This window comes from Ictalurus furcatus, chromosome 11, assembly GCF_023375685.1.
Source record: "Ictalurus furcatus strain D&B chromosome 11, Billie_1.0, whole genome shotgun sequence".
NCBI lineage: Eukaryota > Metazoa > Chordata > Actinopteri > Siluriformes > Ictaluridae > Ictalurus > Ictalurus furcatus.
The window spans coordinates 24902911-24917621 of NC_071265.1; the positions used below are offsets into that span (position 1 = coordinate 24902911).

Below are 14711 nucleotides of genomic sequence, written 5' to 3' on the forward strand. Positions count from 1 at the left end.
AGTAACAAGCTTTAAATCAGAAACAAAGCAGTCACAGCTGTCTATATGTATATACAGTACATAGCTGAGTGTCAGCATGTGTGTGTGTGTGGACTATATGTAGAAGTGAACATGTACATAGTGCTTTGTGAAGTGAATTTAGTGGATTTATCACAATCATATCTACACACACTTTTTAATCAAAATCAGGCTCCACTAATGACTAGGCCTGTTTAGCACATTTCACATTTTGTTTTCCAGAAAAGAGCCAGTGCCTGTTTTACCACAGCCATCAGGGCAAGAGTGCGGATTTGAAAGCGGTCGTCAATCACATGATTGCAGTGCAACAGTGTAAAGTGAATGTGTAAACACACTTGTGCACACCCAAACCTTCACTCACTAATACAATTTCTGCCAAAACCATACATGTTGTGATTCTGATTTTAGAAGTTATACAATGTTGTCAAAAACCTTGTAACATTTCTTCACTATCAAGAACTGAAAGAGGAGAAAGTTCAACTCAAGGGTATGTGACATGAGTATACATACTTATGTTATTAAATGGAATCTGTGAACAAGAACATCTCAAGTGCAATAATACTAATGAACATAAGCATAAAATACCCTCTGGATTCCAAGTCAAGTGTTTTCCTCAGAAGCCTGCCATTGACTGTTAATTCTTAAATATATCATGGTTATTGAATACATTAATATACTTGAAATATACTCTGAAAATCTTGTGTACACATTTTCATCTACTATTATCATCCAAGATTATCATCATTTAAGAGCTTAGCTATCCAAGATTATTTTTCCATTCTTAGAACAATTAGTTGTGTGGTGACACTCCTGAATAACAAACATTTAAAACTATAGCTCATATACACCACACACCAAAAGTTTGGACACGTGTAACTGTTCTTGATAATCTTAAAAGATATCTAAAGACATGAAATTTGTTTCAAATGCAAAAATAAATAGTTTTCATTTAAAACTTTGAAACTACAGCCAATAACTGGCCAGAATAACTGGGAACTCTTGGAAAGTAAGCCTCTTCACAGATATCTCATGAAGCTTGTTAATAATTATTGTAATAATATGTTGATTTGTTAACTTATTTTGTTTGTTTATCACTTTTTGTTCCCTGTATAATTCAGTGTTATTTCATAGTTTTAATTTTTTTGTTTTGTTTTGTTGGTATTTTAGACCTGATGTGGAAAATTAAACAAAAAAAAAAAAGTAGGTGTATCCAAACTTTTGACAAGTACTAGATCTTTTGGTGTCACACACCATAAACATTCTGTTCATTTTCCAAGTTTTCATGATTTGAAAAATGAAACTATTCCTCTTATCATGGTGTCCACTTCTGTTGTCAAAATGAACATAGTTCTCAGCGTCTCAAGAACATCCAAGCACCCTAAGCACATTAATTCATGAAAATTTACATCAAAGTTCTGAATCTCATTCTTACTTTTCACATCCAGCTGAGCAGGCCTAAGCACTTGTCAGTTGCTCGTTCACTGTAGGGCTTTTCCTCACAAGATCTTAAGTCTGGGAGTGTATCTTCACTCCTGTAATCTGTTCCAACACGATAGTATGAAAGTCCAGCATCCAGGAGATCAATATCTGTGTTGGGAAATTACCGTAAATGGGAAATAAACTGTCTTCCATTGTTTTAGTTTTATATTCCACAAAAAAATAATAAAAACTGAATGGATAAGTTTACTTCCATCAAGTATATAAGTTCTGAATTCCACATCTGGTTTGGTTCTCAGCTTGCTGACATGAATTAGTAGGTTAATCCAGTGATAATCCATGGGGCTTCAGGTGGCAAAATTGAGAACATGGGTATACCGAGAGCACTACAGTGGACCCATTTCAAACCACTGCAGAAAAAATACAGAAGAAGACAATTTTTAAAAAAAAATTTTATATCAAGCAGCAGTGTGAATTACCCCAGATAGTCACACAGAGATTTAGTGTAGAGAAGAAAAGGAAATGTTAAACAAACAGAATGTAAATATATAGGGACGTCGCTGTTCCAGTTCTGTCTCAGATTCTGTTTGACAATTGTATGACAAGGATGAGAAAATATGTGCAACCCTCCTGTTAACAAATCTGATTAAAAGCTTGTTGGTGCACTAACAAGACACACTGTGACCAAACTACCAATGATTACTCCTGCAGCTATTCAACCAAATTCCCAAAATTCTATGTCCAATTGCCTAATTATTTTATTTCCTTCACAGACTAAATAAGTATGCTACACACAGAAACTTAAACAGCTCCAACATCATTTCTAGAAATTATCTATAACATTTGGAATATAAATGTTTGAGTAACTACAAGTGTTGTTATGAGAGAGAATTTGTATTTATTTATACTTGTGTAATTCTGTCATTTTTAGGCATCAGTTTGGGATATCATGAACAGAATTTCCTTGTGTCAAAAATAATGGCTGTAAATCCTTTGCATAAATCAAATATTGTTAACCCATTAATCCACTACTAAGATTAGGTCCTTCCCCAGTTAGAAATCCAATGTGTTGGTCAATTACCAAAGTAAATGGGAATACACAAATCTTTGTGTGTGACTTTGGTAGCCTATGCATATTAAGAGCTCAACAAACCTAAATAGTCTTCATCAAACACTTCTTTAATACTTCAAAAAAATTAGCAATTAAGCAATAATTCCAGCAAAATATATACCTGTCTCTGTGTGACAGCAGGACGTCCCACTTTTTACGATGCCATTTGGTTTTTTTGACAAACGGGAAAGCAGAGGTCCTTGCCTCCATCTGCCCCGCCTCCACCAACAACTAGAGAGATAGTAGATGTAAAGTTAAATGTCAGTCAGTTCAATCTTTCCTTATCTTGTGCTGTTCTAAGTTTGATGACCTTATTCTCAACCAGCATGGGAACTCATGTACTTCATGTACACAGTACACAATACATGAAGTGTATATTACATATTACAGTGTCTAAATATATACAGCTGATGAAAATTATTGGATATCCAAAGTATACTTCATACTTTATTATGGTGCAAAGCAGTACAAGCAGGACACTGCCCAATATGCCCAGCATCAATATAGTGGCCAATGTATGCTGCCTTTGGTTGGTTGCTACCACTGCCAGCAGGTCTGCATACTCACAACGCACACCTATGAAGCCTGGGTGGCACCTATACCCATAAAAACAAAAAACACAAATAAAGGAAAATCGGGTAAGTATTAAAACATGTATTAGAACGAAAGTCTATCAAATATTTCACTGCAACCCTCCCTGAATTCCACAGTCATTTCAACTTTGATGTCCATAAGCTCTTACTTTCACAAATACAGTGAGGGGAAATAAGGAGTCAAAACACGTTTGTTTTCGTAAATATCCAAAATATTCAAATGTAAATATTCAAATATCCACTTTAAATTTACATACAAGGTGTTTTGACTTTGTACATATAACTATGAACAAAAACATATTCATAATGTATTCATCAGAATAAACAAAGATTTTTTAAAAACTAAAATCGATAGGGAAATATTATTCAGACACCTCAAATTACCAGCATTTGTACTTTTTGCAAAGCCACAGTGGGCAATTGTGGCTTTGAAATGTCTATGGTAAGTAGTAATCAGGTTTTTGCAGCATTGTGGTTCAATTTTGGTCCATTCATCCTTACAAATCGTCTTCAAATCATGGCTGTAAAGGGGCCTACCTTCAGAGCCAGTGCCATTTTCTGGGAGTACCACAGAGCATCTGTACAAACAACTGTATGCAAACATAATTTTGGGACCACGCAGGCACTGCATCATTCAGGAAAGAGGTACAAATTGACTCCCAGGAATAAACGAACTTTGGTCCGAAAGGTTCAACTGAACCCCAAGACAAAAAAAAAAGGTTAGAGGTATCAGGTACCAAAATATATACATCCACCATTAAGAGAGTCCTACATCACTGGACTGAATAGCTGCTGTGCAAGGAAGAAGCCACTTCTCCAAGACCAGCATAAAAAAACCAGACTGATGTGTGTAGGTGATCACCAGCCTTTTGGAGAAGTGTTTTCTGGTCAAATGTAACTGCTTGGCCATAATGATCAGAGTTACATATAGAGGTAAAATGGTGAGGCTTTTAATACGAAGAACAATATCCAAACTGTGAAGCATGGGACGGCATCATCACATTATGGGGGTGTTTTGCAGGAAAAGGGATTGGTGCATGTCAAAAAATAGATGGCATCATGGGAAGGAACTCTAGAAATACTGAGGCAAAAACTCAAGTCATCAGCCAGATAGTTAAAACTTGGTCACAAGAGGAAAATAATCCTAAGCATGCCTACAAAGTTGTAACAAAATGGCTTGAAGACAACAAAGTGAAAGTATTGGAGTGGCCATCACAAAGCTCTGACCTAAATCCTATAGAAAACATGTGGACTGAACTGAAAAAGCATGTCTGAGCAAGGATGCCCACAAATATGACTGAGTTACACCAGTTCTGTCAGGAGCAATGGGCAAAAATTCCAGTAAAGGGTTTACTTTATCTAATAATGTTATAGTCTTAGTGGCAATAAAGGTTTAAAGGTGGCAGTAATTCTGGAGTTGACTATAATTTTGTGGCAATTTCAAAATACCACAAATTTACCATTAAACTAACCAGTTCCAAAAGCACAAAAAAAAAAAGATTGTCGGCAACTGGGATTATTTACATATATTTTATGAGTTTATGGAATAATCCACTTAAATGTCAAATCTATAATTACTTATTTACTGTTAAATTTACCCATGTAGTATATGAATCATCTCTGATGGTTATTTTTGTCTTTTGACAAATGCAGAAGTAAAATGGATTATATACATTTATGCATGACAGTGATGCACTTGTGCTATTTAAACCAATCTTTGTCTGTTTATTAAATCAACAGTAAGTCATTTAGTCAAAAACAAGACACTTTTGTCCAAACACAGACAGCTTACTAGAGAGGTTTCAGACAGGAATTTATCCATGAGTCAGCCATAGTTTGACATCAGTCTATTACAGCTGCAGACAGAGTCATAGTTACTGGGGAACTGTATTACTCACAGTTTGCTTCCTAGGTGAGTTCAGTGTGAGGGCAAAACAATGTTTACATAATTTCATGTGTTACTATAAAATCATCATTAAACACTTACACCGTCAGTAGATTATGCATGTTCTGGAAATCCAAGTATCACCACTACAATTATTTGTTGTTCAGAAAATATGAAGTACTGCTTTGCTAACTTATTTACAGTTATGCTAAATATAGTTCATTGGCATTTCATTGGTGGACTGATATCCATCCATCCATCTTCTATACTGCTTAATCCTTTTCAGGGTCACGGGGGAACCTGGAACCTATCCCAGGGAGAATCGGGCACGAGGCAGGGTGCCAATCCATCGCAGGGCACAATCACATACACACTCACACACCCATTCATACACTACGGACAATTTGGACATCTCAATCAGCCTACCATGCATGTCTTTGGACTGGGGGAGGAAACCGGATTACCCGGAGGAAACCCCCACAGCACGGGGAGAACATGCAAACTCCGCACACACAGGGCCATGGTGGGAATCGAACCCCTGACCCTGGAGGTGTGATTCGAACGTGCTAACCACTAAGTGGTGGACTGATATCTGTATCCATATTCCTTCATACAGACCAAAAACCCTAAGCGTAGCACAAATATTTAATAATATTATTACTGTTATTTTGGTTCTCACGTATCATCAGAACTAGTGTCATGGATGTCCTGTGCTTTGCAAAATCTTAAAATGTTATGCTGATCAAATATATATTATTTTCTTTTTAAAGATCAGTTTTCTATTTTATACACACTTGTCACAGCACAACCCTAGCTCAAAACACACCATATTGGGACATGAACCACTGCAGGGCCTCTCAATCTATTGCACAACTATGTATAAATTTTAATATCTGTATGACCACAGTAAGGTGATGCATTTGTACACTCACACACACGCTTGCGTCTCCTCCAGGATGAGAAAGCGGCATGTTCCATGGATGCAGAAATGGCTGTGGGAGTCAGGACAGTCAGCAAAGTGAGAGTGGACTGCTGCTGCTATGAACTCTGCAGCCGGGATGCAAACAGAGAACAACCACTGTGACATACATTTAATACATTTCAATAGAATATGTAGTGTGTATAGAAAACAAGGCCTTCTAGGCGTTCATAAAACAGATCATTTTTGCAGATATCTTGCACAGATAAACTTCTTTTGAGATTTCCATGTTTTGACACTGATGTTTTTGTCAGACTGCCAAGCAGCTGGTTTATAGAAGAGAATTTTCTCTCACTGTTTGACAGATTCCCAGGGTTAAAATGCACATGCTCAGAAGCCACTTGGGAAACCTGTCCACTAGGTGGTGATGTAAACCGACAATATGCTACAATGATCCACTGATACCTTCAATGGCGCTAGAAATGCTGCTTCCATGTTATTTTCCCCATCTATATTCCAATTAACTATGCATTTCATGCAGAGCAGGGGTGTCCAGTCTTATCTGGAAGGGCCAGTGTGGGTGCAGGTTTTCATCCCAACCAAGCAGAAGCCACACCTGAGTTTATTGAAAGCCAAGATCAACTGATTAAACAGGTGGAATCAGGTGTGGCTCCTGCTTGATTGGAATGAAAACCTGCACCCACACCAGCCCTAATATCAGACACCCCTGATGTAGAGTTTATACATTTACAAATAACCCTACTTTCCACATGCCCAAACACCATAAAATAAGTGATACTGGGTAACAAAATCAGAACTTACTTCTTCTAACAGTAGTACTTGATACTGCTGTGGTGTTGGTGGCAGTTATAGTGGCGGTTGTGGTGGGAGTCATCGCCATGGTTGTTGCTGCTGACGTAGCATTTTGCTGCACTTGACTGTATGTAAATAAATAGCCTACAAAAGAACCATAAAATGTATGAGACACATTTTCTCAGCATAAACACCAACAATTGAGAAAAACAACCAAAATTACATCACTCAACAGAAATTATGGCAATTTCTGGAAATAACAGGGTAAACATTGGTAGGAGGTTACTAGTGCTTGAAGTAGAACAGTAGGCAGTACCAGCACTTATGTCTTACTCTTAAGTACCATAAGTTTTTATTGCCTTTAATTGAGTAAAGCTCAAAGAGTACTTCTTATCCCATGATGACCAAATACTCCATTAGGCAGCTTTAACTGATGTTTCAGTGAAATGACCTGTTAACTTTTTAAATGAACACAGGAGGATGGTTGATCCAGGAAAACTGAACATTTATGATCCTCAACCTTCCAGTTGTCCATTCACTCCCTCACTTTCAGTAATTGCTTTGTCCTGATCAGGGTTGTGGTAACAGTTTTCCAGCCAAGATTAAATACATTTCATAACGTAACTTGTTGAGATTTGTGTTCCATCGACAAACAGCACAGACATCAAACTGTCAGTGGTGTGTGATTATATCCCTACTAGAGCAGGATTAGTTTTACCAAGAGATATATTGTAATTTAAGTTTTTACTGCCGACATCCATGATTTTAATCCATTCTAAAACTCTGAAAAACAATCATTCCCAGACAAATTACCTTGTATAGTTCATAAAACAAATCTCACTCAGTAGTTTGAATCAATGTGATGTCAAACTTCCTTTGGATTGGAGATAAACACAGTTGATTATACTGCCTATTAATCACCAGGTATACAAGGTGTATGTACTGAAATGTATAAATATTCATTCTGCCATAGTCGTGCTTTTCTAGCATTTGCAATAACAAAATTTACCTAATTTCCCACTCACATGAGAACGCAGCTGTGTCTTCTGACTCACAGAAATGTTAGAGTAACATCAGGTCAAGCTTTGGGGTCATACATAACTGAAATCTGTGCATCAGAGACTTCTTTACAATCTTAATAGATTCTTCAGCTGCAGTAATAACAGGAGACGGTGGTGTCTATTTACACCCCTTCAGCAGAACAAGGAATTAAGACAAAGCTTCTTTAAACATATGAAGGGCAAGAGAGTAGGATCATACATTTTCTACAAGTTAAAGACACTAGCTGGGGTCCTTACTCTTATATATGCATCATAACTTATACTTGCTGGTACTAATGTTAGGGGGAAAACTGGTGAAAGTTAAATAGAGCATGGCTCTGGTGTGTGGTGTCCTGCCTGGGCCACTTCAATGTCACACTGTAGCACACATCCTTAGACACACAACTTAGACTCAAGTTACTAGCTCAAGTCCTTTTTAAAACGACGTTTTAGTTTAATTGCTTGTAGTGTGTCATTGCAATAAACTGACAACATAGCCTGCGTGTTTCACAGAACAGCTTAACTTCTCAGGTTTATACACAGATGCAGTCATACATAGACATGCAGCAGAAATACTTCCAGCAAGCACGCATAAGACTAACAGGAAACATTTACTCACCACTAAGGAGAAATATCGTATCCCAAAAAGCTCGATACATCGTTATAAAGCTTAAACGTGTGCCCTTGGATGCTTGGCGTCTAACGTTAAAGTAAATTTGGAATGTAAGTGCGTTTGTCCACCAGTGAAGGCCCAAATGTTTGCTTGTCAGAAGTAATGTCAGGAAAAAAATCGCTTTTAAACTGATTCCATATCACTGGATATTAAACGGTGGTTTAGCGTCCTCCGAACAAGCCACGCGTCGAGTTTCTTAAACATGAACTTAAGACGTGCTCTACTAGACTCTACAGGCTTTCACCACTAGATTCGGATACGCGTTGTACCCCGTGACGCAGGGCGCATCCTCCACACACTCGATTACTTTTGTGCGCGCGTGCATGTATGCGCTTTTATGAGAGAGAGAGAGAGAGAGAGAGAGAGAGAGAGAGAGAGAGAGATGACCAGAATTAATGGTTAAATCAGTCATTTTAAAAAGAAACTGGCTAAAATGCGAGGGAAAACAAATAATGAGGACCAACATCATCCGACCAATCAGGACAAAGGAGCATCTCTACTGTATTGACTGGTATTCATGATGCCTCTTTAATAAACATTCAAGTCTGATTTTTATTTCAAGTGCTAAGAAAACTGGTGAAAGCATTTGTTTGTTTGTTTTTTGATACTGGAAAATGATTCAAAGTGCAGAGGTGCCCAACCAACAGGCTTATGAATTTGTGTTGCTAGTGTGGTTGAGTGTTCTTCCATCCATCTCCACTGAGCTCACAAAGTTAGTTGGACTCAGCATACAAAGGCCAGAGTTGGGTTTACCTCCATTTTTCCCATTATCTCTGCTGAGTGGGTTCTCCCCTTGGAGCTTGGCCTCACTCTCCTGATTAGTGGGCCTCTGGCTGGAGCAGCAACTGTTGAACCTGCTAGGTTAGCAAGGCCAGAAATGTGCAACACTGGGGTTGACGTGGAATCTCCTATTGCATACCCTGATTTTTCCCATTAGGTAGGATGTTCTCTCTGAGTCTCTACTCAGATTTTTTCACACTCTCTACTCTCAGGCCAACTAGTTGACCTGTCGCCAAGCACCCCTCGCATGTTGAGGTGCTGATCCTAGCTAACTTGTTATGTTAGCCAAACAGTTAATTCAATTCAATAAAATTTTATTCGTATAGCGCTTTTTACAATGAACATTGTCTCAAAGCAGCTTTACAGAAACATATTAACACGGGATACAGATTTTAAATGTGTGAAATTATCCGAATTGAGCAAGCCGGTGGCGATGGTGGCCAGGAAAAACTCCCTAAGATGTTAAGAGGAAGAAACCTTGAGAGGAATCAGACTCAGGAGGGAACCTCATCTGGGTAACAACGGATAGCGTAAAAGTAAAGGAAAGTTCATTATGGTTTAATATGAAGTCTGATAATATGAAGTTAACACAACTCATTAGGGCTGGTGAAAGATTCTTACAGCGAATCCCTCATTCTCTCCACTTCCTGTTTTTCCCTCTCTCTGCTCTTCCTTCCCCAGCTTCCACATCCCCTGCCATCCAATGACTAGAGGGCCTGTGGCTACATACTGCCAGCATGTTCAAATGAACATATATTGCATATTTTTGCTTTTTCTAGTGTACAATAATGGTTTTATGGATAAATATGTTGATACAAACCTTCATGTGTTAATTTATAAACACACCTGTGTGTCTAATTAAGGACAACACATTTTGTGCTGCTTTTAACACAATCAGTTGTGTTCACAATCCACGGACACGGTGAGAATTCACCAGCCTGCGCACGGTGTAAGCTGGTCGTCCATCGATGATGTGGGCAGCTGGAGCTGGTCTACTAGCTGGGGACAAAGAAGAACATACAACAAGCTTTAATCGAGAGAGATGAAACGTAGGGTGGATCTTCATGGACCTGGGTAGAAGCACCGGTAAGATACAGGGTTTATCTTCCTGAGAGTCTTAAAAGGGCCAATGTAACGTGGCGCCAGTTTGCGAGACTCCACCCGCAGAGGAAGAGCTCTCGTTGCGAGCCACACCCTCTGGCCTGAGTGAAACATTGGTCCCAACCCCCGGTGCCGGTTCACCTGCCTCCACTGTTGCTGAGTAGCTTTCAGTAGGGCTGCCATCTTCCAAGTCCATCGGCAGCAGCGAACCAGCTGAGCAGCAGCAGGAACACATACCTCTGGCTCTTGCCCGGGGAACAAAAGAGGAGGGAAGCCATACTTTCACTCGAATGGGGACATGCCTAGGGAAGAGTGATAAAGAGTGTTATGTGCCAACTCTACTCAGACTAATCGAGACCTCCACGTGGTTTGACTGTCTGTTGCCAAACATCTCAAAGTCTTTTCTATCTCCTGATTAACCCTTTCTGTCTGACTGGGGGTGAAAACCGGATGACGGATTGATGTCAGACCCGATAAGCTGGCCAAACAACTTCCAGAACTGGGAGGTGAACTGAGACCCTCTGTCTGAGACCATATCCTGGGGGAAGCTGTGAATTCTAAACACGTGTTGCAGTAGGAGCTCTGCAGTCTGGCTTGCTGTGGGAAGTTTAGGTAATGGCAAGAGGTGATATGCTTTAGAAAATCTATCCACCACCGCCAGAATAACTGTATTACCTTGGGCAAACCTGTGACATAGTCTAGGGATGTGTGCGACCAAGGGTGTTTAGGGATCGGCAGAGAGTACAGTAGTCCTTAAGGGAAGATTCTAGTCTCCTTGCACTGGGCACACACCGGAGAAGCGGCAACGAACTTCCGGACGTCCTCATACAGCTTTGGCCACCAAAACCTCCTCTGGACGAGCTTGTGGGCATTAGTGGCCCGAGGGAAGGGAAGCATGCGCCCACTGAAACACATCAGAGCGTAGTCGATTAGACACAAAGAACCGTCCAGGTGGAGCATTACCTGGATCAGGTTGCTGCCACTGGGCCTTTTTAATGGCAGCCTCAATGCCCCACTGGATGGCTGCTACTATTTTGGAGGTGTGTAGGATGGTTTCGGTCTGGACTCCTCCTCTGGGGAATCAAACTTCCTGGAGAGTGTGTCTGGCTTCAAATTCTTGGAACCCAGGTGATGAGGGAACAAACTCAAACCGGTTAAAAAACAGAGCCCAGTGTGCTTGACAGGAATTTAGTCTCTTGGCCTCCTGAATGTAGGTAAGGTTTCTGTGGTCTGTCCAGATGAGGAATGGATGCTTAGCCCCCTCCAACCAATGTCTCCATTCCTACAGCTCACCATGACTGAAAAAAGCTCCCAGTTGCCGATGTCATAATTCCTCTCTGCCGTCAATAGTCGATGAGACAGGTACGCACACGGGTGGAGCCTGTTGTTCACCCTGGCTCTTTGGGACAAGATTGCCCCTACCCCCACATCTGATGCGTCCACCTCTACTATGAAGGGCAACTCTGGGTCAGGAAGGGTTAATACAGGAGCTGATGTGAAGAGTTGTCTCAGTTTGTTAAACGCCTGGTTGGTCTTTTCCGTCCACATGAATTGCCGGGCTGACTTCTTGGTGAGAGTGGAGAGAGGTTCTGTAACAGAGCTGAAGTTCCTTATAAACCATCTATAAAAATTGGCAAACCCAAGAAAGAATTGTACCTGCTTCACCGAACAGGACTGAGGCCATTCCTGCACTGCAAGCACCTTGCCAGGGTCCATCTGGATGCTGCCCTTGGAGACAATGAAGTCAAGAAATGGGACTGAGGACACATGAAATTCGATTTTCTTCAGTGTGACGAAGAGGCTGTGTTTAAGGAACCTAGATAGAACCTGTCAGACATGTTCAATATGTTCTTGATAGTTATGTGAGAAAATGAGGATGTCATCAAGACAGACAAAAACAAACCTGTTCAGCATCTCCCGCAGGACGTCATAGTGGCCCATCGGCATGTTGAACGTCATCTTCCACTCGTCCCCCTCTCAAATCCTGACCAGAAGGTAGGAATTAGCTTGGTGAAGATGGTGGCACCCTGCTGGATCATGGCCATCAGGGGCAGGGGGTAGCGATTCTTAATGATGAGGCAGTTGAGGCCCCTGTAGTCAATGCAGGGCCAGAGGTCCCCATTCTTCTTCTCAATGAAAAAGAACCCTGCTCCAGCAGGTGAGGTCGAGGGACGAATGAACCCATTATCCAAGGCCTCCTTAATGTACTTCTCCATAGCAGCCCCCTCCAGTGCAGAGAAGGAGTAAATTCTACCCCTCAGCAGGCATGCTCCAGGGATTAAGTCTATAGCGCAGTCATATGGCCTATGCAGAGGAAAGGTGGTGGCTCAGGACTTGCTGAAGACCTCACTGAGGTCCGAGTACTCTGGGGGAACTCTAGACTGTGAAACTTGAGATGGCTCGGGGTGAAGGACTGGGAGCTTGTGATTGGCAGACTTGAGCTGAGAAACAGGTAGCCCTCGGGTGTTAGATATGTCTAGGTTGAGCTTGGCAGGTCACTTGGAGGGGAGTCAACAAAGGTCCTGGGGACGTCTCCTGTATCAGTAGTGACACAAGCAGAAAGTAGAAACACGGCAGTTAGTTCCCCACCCTTTAATTATCCCCCTGGACCAGTCAATATGTGGGTTGTGCAACTTTAGCCAGGGAAACCCAAGAATTATTGGGAGCTTAGGTGACTGGATCAGAAAAAATTGCATTAGTTCCTTATGACCCCCAATTTCAAACTGGAGGGATGGAGTGCAGTGGCTGACCTGTCCCCACCGCAGAGCTCTGCCATCTATGGCTGTGATGGGTAGAGGTCTCTGGAGGGACACTGACAGAATGCCCCAACGACTGGCTACACCTAGATCCAAGAAATTTCCAGCATCCCCAGAGTCAACAAAAGCAGCAATCTGGTGATGCCGGTTCTCGTGAAGGATGGTGGCTGCGATCGTAACTCCGTTCCAGTTCCCCCCTTCCCGGATGAGAGTTGGCTTTTCCCAACAGTTCGAGGCAGTCGAATCGGAAATGACCAGCCCTTCCACACGTATAAACAACGTCGGTCCCTTATCCGCTGCTCCCTTTCTTCCCAGGTTAATCTGGTTCTGCCCAGCATGGGTTCCTCCAAATCACTGAGTCTCCCGGGTGATGCAACAGTGCTGGTGGTCTTCTGGGGGCGATACGCACTGTACTCCCAACTTTGTTCCTGTTGTCGTTCTCTGAGACAATGATCCACTCTGGCTGATTAAGTTCGGGAGACAAGGCCTGATGGAATGTGGCCCCATCCACTTTCTGTAGCTAGGGTACAAAACTTGATGGCAAACTCAGCCACATTCCGGGTGCCCTGAGAGAGTTGAAGCAGACGATGTTTAACATCACCTGTGCTGGCAGGATGCTGGAAGAGCTTCTTCATTTCCATGATGAAACAATCAGAAACATTTTAGGAAAAAATAGGAAAGATTAAAAAAGAAACAATAACCTGGTTGCATAATTGTGCACCCACTTTTATAATTGGACATGTGATGGAATTAACCAATTACATTCAATCTCATGTTCAACAGTAATTATCATACAACTGTCATCAATGAAATTACCATGATTAACCCCAAATAAAGACCAGCTGTTTCTGTTTCTTGACATCTCCTTAGTTTCATCTGACTCCTGAAGCCATGGTCCGCAAAGAGCTTACAAAGAATGTATGGTATCTCACTTTTCGAAAGCTATTGATCAGTGAGAAGGGTAAAAAATTTCCAAAACATTACATATACCATCAAAAGCCGTCATCAAGTGGAGAAAATGGATCTGACATGATTTATCTTAGTTTCATTCTTTAATTTACAAACACCTGCCATCTTAACAGGGGTGAGTAGACTTTTTATAGCCACTGTAACTGTGGTTCTATGAGCACCAGATAACCACCAGGTTTCCCTGTCATTCAGACATGCTGATCTGACAAGAACCTTTTTAAACTATTCAAACTGTGTGTGTTGGGTGGGGGTGTTGGTGGTGGTATATATGTATAGTATTTTTTAAAATAAAGCATAAAAACCTTATAAATCTTTGATCTATGTGACTGCACCCAAATTGTAAATGAAAAAAACAAATGGTGCGAACACTGAAAGGTAGAACTGTGTTTGCTTTTTTGAACTTCAAACAGCTATTTTAAATTAATCTCCAGCAAAATAAATGAGATGCCATTAATTCTAAATCTAAGCTTGTATGTGAAGTGGGTCATGGAAACCTATCATAACTATCACCCATCATTACTCATGCAGGATATAGATATTACAGTTATAGTTCATTGAATGTTTTTTCTCTCCCAATGATGTGTGTATTTGGCAGCACTGCGTCAGTTGTGAGGCT

The 14711-nt window shown here is 40.9% G+C and overlaps 1 protein-coding gene across 2 annotated transcripts; it reads right to left on the minus strand.

The window, feature by feature from the left end:
* Positions 1 to 544: 544 nt before the first annotated feature.
* tgfa (transforming growth factor, alpha) lies at positions 545 to 8771 on the minus strand. Of its 2 annotated transcripts, XM_053636627.1 has the most exons (6): positions 8436 to 8771; positions 6786 to 6920; positions 5977 to 6091; positions 3013 to 3162; positions 2688 to 2797; positions 545 to 1865 (listed from the first exon to the last, which is right to left on the minus strand). In XM_053636627.1, the coding sequence occupies exons 1-6, from the start codon at positions 8473 to 8475 to the stop codon at positions 1858 to 1860; spliced, it is 558 nt and encodes a 185-aa protein (XP_053492602.1). In that variant the 5' UTR covers positions 8476 to 8771; the 3' UTR covers positions 545 to 1857. The 2 variants fall into 2 exon arrangements, with proteins under 2 accessions (XP_053492602.1, XP_053492601.1); XM_053636626.1 differs by lacking the exon at positions 545 to 1865 and having other exon boundaries at positions 1910 to 2797.
* Between the last annotated feature and the right edge of the window lie 5940 nt (positions 8772 to 14711).

What these genes read in the sequence shown, in the direction of transcription:
- tgfa (XM_053636626.1), bottom strand. Translation starts at nt 8,475, where the DNA reads ATGTATCGAGCTTTTTGGGATACGATATTTCTCCTTAGTG. An exon ending in TACGATATTTCTCCTTAGTG is followed by an intron (nt 6,921 to 8,435) that starts GTGAGTAAATGT and finishes GTTCTTTTGTAG; the next exon opens with GCTATTTATTTACATACAGT. An exon ending in CTGCTTTGCACCATAATAAA is followed by an intron (nt 2,798 to 3,012) that starts GTATGAAGTATA and finishes CTATCTCTCTAG; the next exon opens with TTGTTGGTGGAGGCGGGGCA.